The 14,311-nt window shown below is 42.4% G+C and overlaps 1 protein-coding gene across 2 annotated transcripts in view; it reads left to right on the forward strand.

Annotated features, from left to right (window-relative positions):
* Positions 1 to 14,311, forward strand: part of INSC (INSC spindle orientation adaptor protein) — a 340,369-nt gene that overhangs the window by 280,035 nt on the left and 46,023 nt on the right. For both annotated transcript variants that reach the window (XM_060262945.1, XM_060262946.1), the window contains exon 8: positions 8,871 to 9,042. In XM_060262945.1, the coding sequence (XP_060118928.1) occupies positions 8,871 to 9,042 (172 nt within the window). The remainder of the gene's footprint in view (positions 1 to 8,870; positions 9,043 to 14,311) is intronic.

Genomic DNA, 14,311 nt, shown 5'->3' on the forward strand with positions numbered 1-14,311 from the left:
CTTCCACCTGTAATAATGACTACATTTACTAAAGGAAGGCATTTTAGTGGAAGCTCTGTGCTTTTCTAATCTTCAGTATTACTGAATGTTATAATCAAGCTTTTCTTGCATAACATTCCTCAAATGCAGTCTTTGTAGCATCTTGTTGCATTCATAGAATTCTTTTGTTTGCATGATCCAGCTGATCCATTCTCTGGAATTGCCAAGGCATTGACACATTTGACATTTTAGCTGATTACTTCCCCAGAATTAAACAGAAAGCAGGGCAGCAGTCCAAAGTTCCTTTCAGTGTGAAAGCTAATTATATAAATGCTTTGAACAGCAATTTCTTTTTGGATGTTAAAGTGCTTTTATTAGATTGTTCTCTTGTCCTTTTAAAATTTATTGTTGGACACTTATAAATGGTGTAGCCTGGTGGAGTTTTATTCCCCCCCCCCTTTACTTCTGGATCAGACCAAAATAGTATAAAAGTATACCTTAGAGTATATTATATCACTGTAAAGGAGGGGAAAGAAGGTATCCTGAGTCTCTTTTGGAAATGTAATATAATTTTCTTGCTTGTTCACCAATAGAGTTATTCCTGCTATTAACTCTAATCCCTGTTTCCAAATGCTGCATGGCAGCAAACCTGTCATCTGAAAGAAGACAACACTGAATGGCTAAAGCAGACCCCATTTAATTCTTCTGATATCAGCCTGATCACTAAACAGCAACTGCTGACCAAGAGATCTATTTTATAAGACACATTCCTGATGTTTTGCATAGAAAAAAGCCCATTAAGTAGTATCTATTGTTTGATTAAGAAACAATTTTCATTTTTTTTTTACTGGATTAGGGCAAATGACACAGCAGTTTATGAATTAGGTCCTGAACTGTAGTTGATCCTCATTGTATGTCAGTTCTTTAATATAAATATTATTATTCTGTCGTCTTCACTTTAAGGGTACGGAACAAAGATCTGTTGCTATTAAATGGTTATTTCCCCCAATATCTCATTATCTGGTTTTTGATGCAGTGCCAGTTGTTTCCCAGCAGTCTTCACACACACTCAACTATTCATCCAAGAAAGCCGCAGGTGTGTCTGCCTTTATGCACCTCCTCCTATTTTCCTTTCTTCTCATTGGCCTTCTGCTTCTTCTTGGTTTACAACTAGCCTTTTATGAATATAGACTGCAGTGGAGGAGCCCTTTCTTCCATTACAGGAGGCAGCTGTGTATTCATAGTTCAGGTTGTGACGGAACCGGCCCGATTCTGCCTTCAGGCCCGGTCCCGTCAGCTCCCTATTGAGTTGCCAACTCCTGGAGGGAGCTATTTCTCCTCCTGCCCCTTGGGCGCGCTGCCACCACCTGCTCAGTCCCGGGGTTCCGATTGAGAGGAACAGGACTCCCAATCCCCCTCTCCAGCTGTGAGGCTAGGCCTCCAGGTCCTCTGCCACCCTGCACTTGGGTTTCACAGAGACCTCAGCACTTCTTTGGGGCACCCCTGGAGGATTGGCACCTTATCCAACTGCATGCCTTCCCCCTTCCCCGGGGCCCCCGTTATAACACAGCGTGGTCTAAAGCGGTCTGGGGATCTATGTGGTACAGAGATTGACTGCCAGTATTTAAAACAGAAAAAACATTTATTTAAACAGTAAAAATGATAGGAAAAGAAAAACAAAACAAAAACAGTTGCGTTTAAAAAGTTAGCACAGCACAGCACAGCACACGCACAGCAAACAGCCTGACAAACAAAATGTGTTATAAACGCGTCCTGCTGGCCCTGATCTAAACTTGCCCTGTCTTGTGAATTACTTACTTAGTCTGCCTGCCTGGGGGCCCCCCAGGCAGGAGCCTCCATTGCTCACCACATGCTTGCTCGAGCCCTAGTTCAAATCTGGCTTCTCTTCCTGCCTAACACATGCAAGGAACAACAGCACTTCCTGCCTCTCTAGGAGATTTTCCCCCTAGCGTTGTTGGTTTGGCTCTGGAAGGGAGGGGGGGAGTGAGGGGAAGGCTACAAAGCTTGCTGAGGGATTTACTGACCCCTGCCAAATGAAGCACCACCACTGACTAAAATGGCGTTTCTCCACACTGGTGGACAGGGATTGCCTCTCCAGCTGCATTCATCAAAAGCCAACCCTTGGTAGAAACATACTATAGCTGTAAAGATTGGGGGTGTGCAAGAAAAAGAATGGTATTATTTATACTGAACTATAAAAATATAATTATTTCCTAATATTCCTGAATCTAGGTATTGGTAGGGTATTGGGATTTGGGAACTATCGAGATTGCCAGTTTTTTTCCAGCACCAATATACCCTATGGGGATCTTTTCCCATAAACTAAATGGAGAATCAATCCAGGGGTATCAGGGGTTTGGGCAGGGGTTGTTTTTTGAGGTAGAGTCACCAAATTTGCAGCATAACTGCTGGTGCTTGGAGCTGCGAGAGAGGATTAACTGGGGCAGTGCAGAGCTGGTTCCTGCTGCCCTGGCTAATCTTGGACTGGCTCCCCTTTGCAACTCAGTTTCAACCAGCTGTAAAAAGGAGTCAGCCCCAGGGAAGGCAGCATGGAGCTGTTAGCTCCACGCCACCCCAGCTGATCCTTTCTTGCAGCTTGGCATGTAAAGGTGTGCAGGATCTGGGGGGAAAAAAGCATTTAAAGTGTAAAGGGGTGTAGTCCCTTTAAATGCCTTCTTCAAGCCACACCATGAGTCCATAGTGATGAGTTCACCTGCATGCGGGGGGGGGGGGGGGCGGCAGTCAAGCTTGGAGCTGCAAGAGAGAATCTGCTAGGGTGGCAAGGAGTAGACAGCTTTGTGCCATCTTGGCTGGGGCTGGCTTATGGCTCATGGTATGGTATGGCTAACCGGAATAAAAGACACACAAAATCAATTTTTTTCAGGTTTAACTATATTGGTAGGTTAAATAACTGAAAAATACCAATAAGGTTTTTTTTGGGTATTTATTCAGTTCAGTTTATATTGAATGCATACCTCTAGTGAATTCTTCACTCACTAAATTGATGTAACCTATGATCCACACATGAAAGTCCACAAGGATTTGACAGAACTGTTGTTTTTTGTTCTGCTTAGGAGGCTGCCAAGCGCCTGATATGCCACTATCAATGACTGGTGGGATGATTTTCATTGTCTTTCATTGTGGCGGGTGAAGGAGCTGAGTAGATTTGCTGTAGCTCCCACACTCAGTTTCATTTCATTTTATGTTCTATAATCCTTATACATTTCCTCTGATCCCCGCTATTTCCTTTTTGGATTTCTTCACCTTAAAAATGATTTTAAAAATTGTCCTATATCTCAGGTCAAGCGGGGAAAAAAATAACTTATGAACTGCATCACTCCAAAGATTCATCATGGTTTTCTGCTCCGTGCCTCATACAAATATACTTCAGGTTTGCTATTATTCGTTTATTTTAAACATTTCTATGCCATCTTCCCACCCAATGCAGGTTCCCCAATATGGCATATTTTTAAAATATTACACATATTTATTAAAATACAAACATATCTAAAGTATATGCTTTATTTATTGTAAATAAACTTATAAACACACAAATGGAGAAAAGCTAATAAGAGTTAATTGAGTGAACACCAATAATAGCAGGAGACAGATGAATCACCCTAGGTAGGGAGTTTGGAAGTTTTGGTGACATGACTGGGAAGGGCCTTGCCCAAGGAAATGCACAACAGTGTTACCAGGATACGCACAACAGTGGCAAGATCTTTGTTGCTCAGGAAGGGTTAAAGCTGATGAATGACAACCCTGGCTACTGCTGCTACCCCTGTATCCAAACAAGAGGCTCAAGTCCAGCAGCACCCCCAGTCTACAAACCTACTGCTTTAGGGGACTGCACCACATTTTGCAGAAGACACCCCCATTGCTGGGTCCTCACAATATCACCTCCATTTCATCATGATTAAGTTTCAGATTGTTAGCCCTCATCCATCCCAAAACAGCCTCTACACATTTATTCAGTCTTGGGTCCAGTGGCAACCCCAATCTGCTCTTGATAAGGGAGTACAACCCCATCAATAATAATAATAATAATAATAATAATAATAATAATAATAATAATAATAATAATAATAATAATACTTTTTATTTATATCCCGCCCTCCACACCAAAGCAGGCTCAGGCGACTCACAACATATTAGTTCAATACAATACAATAAAATCATATAATTCAATAGATACTACATTATAAAACCATCATTTAAATCAACATTCCAATTAAAATTAACAGTTATGGTGCTAAATTACAGGTTTTTAATAAATTGATGGTGGAATACAACAACAGCGAATCTGTCATTACTTCAGCATTCAACGAAGGCCATCTTAAAAAGAGTAGTCTTGCAGGCCCTGTGGAATTGCTCAAGACTCCGCAGGGCCCGCACTTCATCCGGAAGTTGATTCCACAGGTGTGGAGCTACGATAGAGAAGGCCCGTTCCCTTGTGTTCTTCAATTTGTCCTCTCTCGGCCCAGGGATATTCAGCTGGTTCTTTCCCCCTGGCCTCAGTGCTCTCTGGGGTTCATATGGGGACAGACGGTCCCTCAGGTAGGCAGGACCTTGACAATATAGGGCTTTAAAGGTAATAAATAGCACTTTGTACCGAACCCGGTATGCAACTGGCAGCAAGTGCAGCCCACGCAGCCCCGGCCATATGTGCTCCCACTTCGGGAGCCCTAACAACAGCCTAGCCGCTGTGTTCTGCACCAGCTGCAGCTTCTGGGTTTGGCACAAAGGCAGCCCCATGTAGAGGACATTACAGTAATCCAGTCTTAAGGTGACCGTTGCATGGATCACTGTTGCTAGGTCCTGGCGCTTGAGGAAGGGGGTCAACTGCCTCGCCCATCTAAGATGAAAAAATGTGGACTTGGCAGTGGCCACTATCTGGGCCTCCATTGACAATGAAGGCTCCAGTAGAACTCCCAAGCTCTTGACCCAGTGCGCCGCTTTCAGTGAGCTGGAGATATCCAAGTTCCTGGGTCAAACATTCCCCCCACCAGTAGCACCTCTATTTTGTCAGAATTTAGTTTCAGATTGTTAGCCCTCATCTATCCCAAAACTGCCTCTAGACATGGGTTTAGAATTTCTGCAGCTTCCATGGGATCTGCTGGAAGAGCTGAGTGTTATCTGCATATTGGTGGCAGATCAGCCCAAATCTCTTGGATGATCACTCCCAATGGCTTCATGTAGATATTAAAAAGCATAGAGGATAAGATGGAACCTTGCAGGACAACCATAGCCCAGAAGCCAGGCAGTGCACCACAGGATAACCATAGGCACCAGGACAACTATCGGCTTAAGCAGCAGTGCACCAGCCCCACACTCTGGAACCTACATTCAAGGCAGGACTGAAATCACTGCAGAACAGTGCTCCAATTCCCAGCCCTGAAAGAGTACCATGGTCAGTGGTATCTAAAGCCGCTGAGAGATCCAGGAGAATTAACAATCCCCTGCCCATCAACCAGTGCAGGTCATATTCCAAGGCAACCAAAGCCATTTCATTTCCATAACCAAGCCTGAAACAGCATTGGAATGGATCCAAATTATCTGCTTCATGCAGAAATCCCTGAAGTTGACCAGACACCACTTATTCAACCACCTTGCTCAAGAACGGTAGATTTGAGACTGGATGATAGTTACTTAGCTCTTCTGGATCCAGAGTAGGTTTCTTTCATAGTGGATACATCATGGCCTGCTTCAAGGCAGGAGTGACCACGCCATCACAAGGAGACATTTACTGTGCCCTGGCCATAGTCTGTCAACTTCTGTCCCCCACCAGCAGACTAAAGATTGCTGTAGTCTGTGCTGCAACCTGTTAGCGTTATCATGCATCTGCTGTTCAGCATCTGTTTTAAAAATTAAATACATTTTAATACTGCAAAGCTCAAAGGTGATAAAACTTGATCCTCTGATTACTGTAATATCTAGTGCACATATTAGATAACAATTAATCATTTGTATGGACATTATATGTATAACATGGGGATCTTTTTGATATACCTTGGAGAAAAATGACTTCTGCAAATTGCTGGATTTGACCTCTAGTGTCACCACACACAAAAAAAATCTTGTGCTGAGTAGATGGATGAAAGCTTGTTGACAACAAAATAAATGGTGGAAACGTATCTTTTTGTCATTTCTGAACATCAAATGTTGAACTTTATTTGTATACTGTACAATAAATTGTCCAATGATAAATTTATCCTTGTTGTTCTAAGCACGATGATCTGAAAGATAATAGCATTACTTCATTGAGCCCTTCTCATAGGATGTTTTAAGTGACAAGTCAAACTAAACACCTTAATGTATGGCCAGCTAGGAATGTTTAATTAAGACAACCTGGCACTGTGCCTTAATAAATAACGGAAATGAGAGCAACAAAAGCTTTAAACAAACAATTTAAGGAATGAATGGAAGAACATTAAAATTTAGAAGGATACTTGTATTGTAAGGTGCTGAACGGTGTATGATGAACAATGCTGAACATACTGAGTTACTTCTGTCAAAGGATTATTGTAGGGTGATGCGTGTGCAGGCACACCTTGAATGTTCTCTAACACCATCCCAATCAATAGCTACTTTTTACCAGCTGGCATTTTCCAAAGAATTGAGTCAGACTTAATTCCTGCAGTATTTTCAATATCAGATCTTAACTCTGGAACATAAGAACTTGGAGCTTGTAGAAAATCTCTGTTGATGGAAGGGATTTCCATTTGTGGAATGGCAGTTCCTCACCCCCCACTACAGTGCAAAATGCTCTCCAAGTGCTGTTCCTGGGGGAAAACTTCCCACTCCCAAAAAACCTATAATCAGAGGTCTGCAGCAAGAAGGGGAAGTTAATAAAAATTCCCTTCTGTCACTAAAATATTTCTGCTAAATCCAATCCATGATATATGGAAGAAACCCCCCTGAACTAATTCCGAGTAAAATGTCTTTCATCATTGAGTAGGGATGGGTATGAACCTCTCCATGACCCTAAATTCCTCTTGAAAATCACCAAGGTTTGTGCCCATCCCTACCATTGAGTAACTACAGTTCTCTCAGTCTGGACTTGCTAGGCAATGGCAAAGGCTAATCTGTAGGGAGACTAAGGTACAGGATAGAGACAGAGGACCACATTTTGCATTCCTGGTGATGGACAACCATTGCCGAGAGAGTACAGAGACAACCATTGATGATTCTTCCTTTTGATTGTTGTAATATGCTCTTTGTGGGGCTAATGGGATCCAGTGTGATACGTACTAGGATTCAGTCTCCTTCTTGCTCCTGCAACAAAGATCAGGAACAGGCTTGGGGACTCTTTGTATAGATTATTTGAGACCTGGCATTCATACTTTATTCATGAGGATTCAGGACCAAATTAAAGGTATAGTAGAATCAATTACAGGTTATTCTGCTAGATGTCCTGTTGTGTAAAGGCAGACCATATACAGTTTTCGCACACAGCTTACATCGCAGCCACAATCCTGTTCCCTCCGCAGCGTCTGTCGGATTTCCCACTATCTGCTCCTGAGTTACAGGAAGTGCCGTGGCTTTTGCGTAGCAAACGTAAACTGGGTTTTAGTGGTTTACGTTTGCTACGCAAAAGCTGCGGCACTTCCTGTAACTTTGGCACAGATGGTGGGAAATCCAACCAGACGCTGAGGAGGGAACAGGATTGTGACTGCGAGGTAAGCTGTGTGCGAAAACGGTCATAGATTTTAGATCATTTCTTTTGTTGTTCCCAAGATGTTAGGCACGTGTTTAGGAGCACCATGATGTTTTGTTGAAATGATGTGTTTGTTACCTTAATTACAAAGGAAAAGGTGGATTTTAGGTTGACTGCTCATCATGTTACTTACATTTATCAAATCATGTGATACTTTATATCATTCAATTAATCAGAACTTGAACATCATGCACACCTGAAGCAGGGAATTTACAGTAGTGGTCTTAAGCCTATAAAAGTATCAGGGCTGTTGCCAGAGTTCCTGGTGCTCTAGGCCCTGGCCCCACCCCAGACAGACCTGGGAAGGTGAGGGTGGAGTGGGGTGGTGGACTGTGCACTCCTCTGAGCCTGTCAAAGGTGGGTTCAGGAGTGTACACGTTGCTCCACTGCCCCACCACTCTCACTTTCCTGGGTCTATGCAGACCCAGGAAGGTGAGAATAGCAGGGTGGTGCATGCTCTCCTTCGAATCCAGGTCTGCGCAGACCCAGGAAGGCAAGAGCGATGGGGCAGGGGGAGAGGGCCTCCTGGCCTACCCCTACACACCAGCCCTAGGTATAGGCTTGCCAGGTTCTCTTACCTTGCTGGCAGGGCACCTTGGGGGGCATTCAAGGGGGTGGGCAGAGAGGCTGACCGCAAATGACATTTTGGACCACTTCCAGTAAAAATGGAAGCAGTTCAAAACAGGAAGTGGGGACGCAACCATTTGAGTGGTCCTAGAGGGAAGCAAAAGGGACCACTCAAATGGCTGCCAGCCATTTCATCACCAGTTTTGCTCCCCCCTGCTTCTAATTGGGGGGGGGGGGAGAATGAAATTGATCACTGTTAGACTAAACTAGCTACAAGCCTTCTCAGTGATCAGTTGTCCTTTTTGTTTCCCCACTCAAATGGTTACTCTGGGGCAGCACTTCTGGTTTTGGGGTTGGATTTCCCCTCATTTTGGGGTCATGTTACAATTCAGAACAGATAATACAGAACAAAGAAACAGCTACTACCTTTAATTCATACATTGACATTATAATGCTTAATTCTTCACCATTTGGCATTTGTATTACAGTCTATTTTTTATTCTTCTTGATATAAAATGCTTTAACCCCAAGGTAGTTTGATACTTAAAATATGCACTTGATTTTCAATGTATCCTTTTTCACCTAGGTTGATGGAATATTATGCTTAGCTGACATCCTTACAGACAGCACCCACTCCCAAGCTACTCATGCAGAAGCAGCAGCTGTAATAGCACAGATTACATCTCCTCATCTCTCCGTTACTGAGCATCTCAGTAGCTTTCTTGAAAACATGGAGGAAATAGTCACAGCACTTCTCAGTATGTATATTTGACTTGTTTAATTATTTTCCTGTGCAAATTGCACATTAAATACTTAAAAAAGGAAGAAGCATGTTCTCCTGCAAGCATTTGTAGTATTTATTAAAATATTTATATTCCACCTTTTTCTCTATTCAGGAAGACTCAAAGTGTCATGCTTCTATGTTTTACTATTCAATGGTCATATTTCAGTGATCTGAATCATAGCTAGACTGTTGAAGGTTAACCTCTACCCCCCCCCTCCCACAACGTATCTTATAATAAAATGCTAATCTTAGGCCTGATGTCCAGCTCTCATTCAATAATGGTTACAGATGACTGTTTTAAGGCCTGGTTCTGATATAGTAATGTTTTTGAGAAACAGTTTACCTGTGTCCTATCATTAATCTCCTATCTAGAGATATACCCAACAATGTACCTGGCTCATTGTGGGTATAGTGGGTATACTCCTAAACAATCTAGCCTCCATTTTATTTGTTAACCAAAAGTTAACTATTAATCTTTACTTTTGACTAACTTAAAGAATGATCATCCATCCATTAATTCTATGTGGGCGTTTTCGCACTCACCTTCAGCCGGCGCGACCCCCCTCTTCACCGCGCAGGATCTGCGCGGATTTCACACTAAACGCCGCGGAGCAGCCAGAAGAGCCAGAAACTCCCGGCGCAAAAGCGGCGCAAACGGAAACAGCTTTTTGGCGGTTTCCGTTTGCGCCGCAAAAGCGCCAGGAGTTTCCAGCTCTTCCGGCTGCTCCGCGGCGTTTAGTGCGAAATCTGCGCAGATCCTGCGCGATGAAGAGGGGGGTCGCGCCGGCTGAAGGTGAGTGCGAAAACGCCCTGTATGTAAAAACGGGATCAATTAGATGAGCCCATTAAAAGTCTTGTCCAAAAGTAATTTGGATCACAAGGCAAGCAACTTCTCCCAAGAAGAATTCTAAGAATAGCTTATCTGTCCCACTTGGTAAGGCTCCCATTAATTTTTATAACTTCAAATGTCATAAAATGTTATATGCACTTGTATGTCCTCCATAATTATATAATTAAACAAATTAATAATCTACATTCTTGCTACTTTTAATAATAACAATTAATATAAAAATATTGATTACAAACTCATACATATGGTGATCTGTTGGACCCCAACCTATATGTCCTGTCTTTGGACTCTATCTTAATTTCTGTCCTTATCTGGATATCCTTATCATTCTCAGATTCACCTCAAACCTGGACTCTAATACATATTATCTAAACTGTTTCTATACTAATATAAAAGCCATATTATTCTGCAGGTATATACTTCTTTATTTTCTATTTGGCATATCCTAATGTTTAGATTTCTAGGAGCCTCATGGCACAGAGTGGTCGGCTGCAGTACTGCAGTCCAAGCTCTGCTCACAACTGATTTTGATTCCAGCAAAAGCTGGGTTCAGGTAGCCAGCTCAAGGTTGACTCAGCCTTTCATCCTTCTGAGGTTGGTAAAATAAGTACACAGCTTGCTTGGGGGTAAAGCGTAGCTAACTGGGGAAAGCAGTGGCAAAGTCGGCCATGAAAACGTCATAATGCAATGCTACACCTTGGGTCAGTAATGACTCAGTGCTTGCACAGGGGACTACATTTACTTTTTTACCTTTTAATGTTTAGTTTATAAATTAAGGAACTATTTCTTTGTCTTCATATTACTGTATCAATTGAGTAATAACCTTTGTGTAATTAGTAGTAGTTATGATAGCAATTAATATCTGCATATAGCCTAAAGGGTGGTATCTAGTGGTGTGTTTCTCATTTTCATGACAGTTTTACTAACTTCTCACAGAATATAGTCAGTGAGGATCTACCCCTGGTGTGGACCAGAGATAAGAACATACATTTTTTAATCATAATATTGTAACAAATTTGTTTTAAAATTGTCTATCAGATAAAAGTAGTTCCTGATGACTACATTGTACTTCAAGCCCTGTCTTTTAAAATAAAGACTGAGGGAATGACTAAGCAGTGATCCATGAACTTTTGTCCAAAGTTTTGTCTAGAGACATTTAAAGCAATTTGTTCAAGTGTGCTTAACTTTCACTATTTATATGCTACTGAGAGCACAAATCTTTCAATATACTATACATAGAAGCTATTAGTTGAGGAAAGAAGATATAGTTAGAAAAATGTGTCAACATCAATGATCTCTTTTAATAATCTGATGTAATATTTTCCATTCTAATAATAATATTCTAATAACATGCAATATAACAACAATAGATTTATTGCAAGTGCTCAAGAACAAACAAGTGGGTTGTAACTTTTAGTTCAATAGTGAACATGGAAATAGTAAAGGTGGAACAAAGCAAAACAGAAAGCCCTGACACAGCTAACTATATGTTCCCTTCCTCTAATTCCAACTGGCTCACAACTCTTTGGATGATGGAGTTCTCATGACTGCAGCCTTCCTCCAGCCCAGACTTTTCAGAGAAAACTCTCCCAACTGTAGCTTTTCCAGAGAGAACAACCCTCTCTCTCTAGCGGGGCCTTTTATTTCCTTCCAGGTTCCACCCCTCTGGTTAAGTTTTCCCTTCAAAATTCTGCCCATCCAATCAGAGGGACAGAAGGAATCCTGGGAAATGTAGGCCCTGTAGCTATTCAACACAGGTTTCCCTGGAGCCTGTAAGCCTCACTAGGCCTAGGATCATGACATACACACACCCGCCAACCCCCCCCCCCGGTAACAACCTATACTCCCCTCACACCGAGGCAGAGCAAGGTGTTTTCTTTACAGTGACAGACAAGGCAACACAACTCAAAGATAAGCAAAAATATTACTTTAATGAGCTGGCAGGCAGTTTCAGAATAGACTGGTGAAAACAAAATAACGTTATAAAATATAATTAACTAATACTACTTACATAGTCCCATAATCACGAGCCGGTAAGCAGGACGGCTTTTTGCCAAGCAAAACAATAATAAATAAGCAGTTTTGGGAAACAGTATAAATCCCCCTCAGCTGGCTAATGACAACCAAAAATAGGCATCCCAGAAGAACCAATCAACCCAAGCTGACTCTCCTATATATATATATATATAATTAGATATTTAAAATCCACAATACCCTTTAAAAGAAATCTTCATTACACCCCCACATACATGTAACAACAAATCCAGAAATCTATGTGTTTTTTGCCATTGGTGTAGTTTTCCTATCCCATATTCATTTAACAAATTGGAGTAAAAAAACGCCCAAAGGAGTTTACTAGAAAGCTTTGATCTAAGAAATTAAGTGTTCTGGATAGATAGATGTCTTCCACACAGGGACAGGAGTTTGTGGCTATAGATAAAGTGCACCAGCAACTGCGTTTCCACATCACAAGTTTCCCCACAGTTTCCCTTCCCCAATTTACCATGAGTAGCCACCTTCCCCCCACCCACAGGGCCACCAGGGATTTTGCAATGGTTCTTTAAAAATAGGCGCTAGAATATTGTTGCTGTTGTTAGTTAAGTTTATAACCTGTCCTCCCCAGAAGGGCTCAGGGCAATGTACATTATCATCAAACATACAGCAGATTAAAATATATAATAATTAAGTACAAATAAAATCAATAAAACCCCCACCAGTCCGGCTTTCGCCCAGGTCATGGGCCGGAGACAGTGCTGGTTGCCCTGGTGGATGACCTCCAGCGGCATCTGGATTGAGGCGGCTTGGTGGTGCTGATGCTTTTAGACCTATTGGCCACGTTCGATACCGTCGACCATCGGTTACTGACCCGCCGCCTCACCGACGCAGGGATGCAGGGGTTGGCCTTGCAATGGCTTTCCTCTTTCCTTGATGCTCGGGGACAAAGAGTGGTGATTGGAGGAGAACTGTCCTGGAGGCACCCACTTAATTGTGGGGTACCACAAGGGGCAGTGCCCTCCCTTATGTTGCTTAACATCTACATGTGCCCCCTTGCCCAGATTGCCCGGAAGGACTTCTGGGATCCGTCACTTGGCTTCAGAGTTGCTTGCAGATCGTCTCTCTGTGGCAACTCTGAGTCTGGCCATTGGAGGGGTGTCACAGAAGTGATGCCCCCAGAGAAAAAGCCCAGAGAGGCTTTTTCTTCAGCATGGGACCTTTACGGGGGGGGGGGTGTCTAGTGGCAGCTGCCCCCTGGGCTCTCTGTACATCCTGAAGTTCCACGGCCATGAAAGCTGGCATATCAGCAGAAAAAGAACACCCGACCGCTTTTTTGCTTTCACTTTCTCCAGTACGCCTTTGAAGCAGCATTTTTCTACTTTTAAAGTGATGACTCTACTTAACAAGTAGGTGTTTTTCTAATCCTACTCCCTGATGGGTCACTCTGCATAACAACAAAAGACCAGCTCAAATGATTTAGAAGCGGCCTCGAAATGCAATGAGCAGTCTTAATTATTTAAACTGGATTGAATATAATCACTAAAATTGATCTGAATTATAATTGGACATAATACATCAAAGAGATTACTAAGAAGTTGCAATATGATCTGAACACAAAGGAGATATATTGTAGAGAGTTCTGTCTCTATCGCCTGAGTGTATTTGAAGAAGAAGATGAAGATAAGAAGATATTGGATTTATATCCCGCCCTCCACTCCGAAGAGTCTCAGAGTGGCTCACACTCTCCTTTACCTTCCTCCCCCACAACAAACACCCTGTGAGGTGGGTGGGGGCTGGAGAGGGCTCTCACAGCAGCTGCCCTTTCAAGGGCAACCTCTGCCAGAGCTATGGCTGACCCAAGGCCATGCTAGCAGGTGCAAGTGGAGGAGTGGGGAATCAAACCTGGTTCTCCCAGATAAGAGTCCGCACACTTAACCACTACACCAAACTGGCTTTGAAAGAATGGTTTCTAAAACTTCAGTTGGAGCTGTTGTGGAATGGGGATTAACAGGAGCTTGAAGCGAATTTACAGTCTGATTTAAGAGACTGAGTTTTGATATCAGAAATGGCACTGCTTAATGAAATGTTACATGGAAAAGAGATTAGTTCGAATCTCATTTCTCTGAAAGATGATCTTATCTCATTTATGCAGCTCCTTAAAGACCAAATGAATTGTTTTATGCTGACAGCTAATGAAACTGTAAACCTACAGGGGTCAACTGTTAAAGAGACTGTATTGATGGCTGTGAAATTGGAAGGGGAAAGTGATACTCTTTGAAATAAATAAAGGAAAAGTAAGATGGTCTCTTGTGATGCATTTATAAAACTAGACCGGAAATCAAGATGCCATGAAATTAGGCTGAGAGGGGAAAATGGCTATGAATTCTACCCCCTGTGG

Source organism: Heteronotia binoei, chromosome 21, assembly GCF_032191835.1.
Source record: "Heteronotia binoei isolate CCM8104 ecotype False Entrance Well chromosome 21, APGP_CSIRO_Hbin_v1, whole genome shotgun sequence".
NCBI classification, from domain to species: Eukaryota; Metazoa; Chordata; class Lepidosauria; order Squamata; family Gekkonidae; genus Heteronotia; species Heteronotia binoei.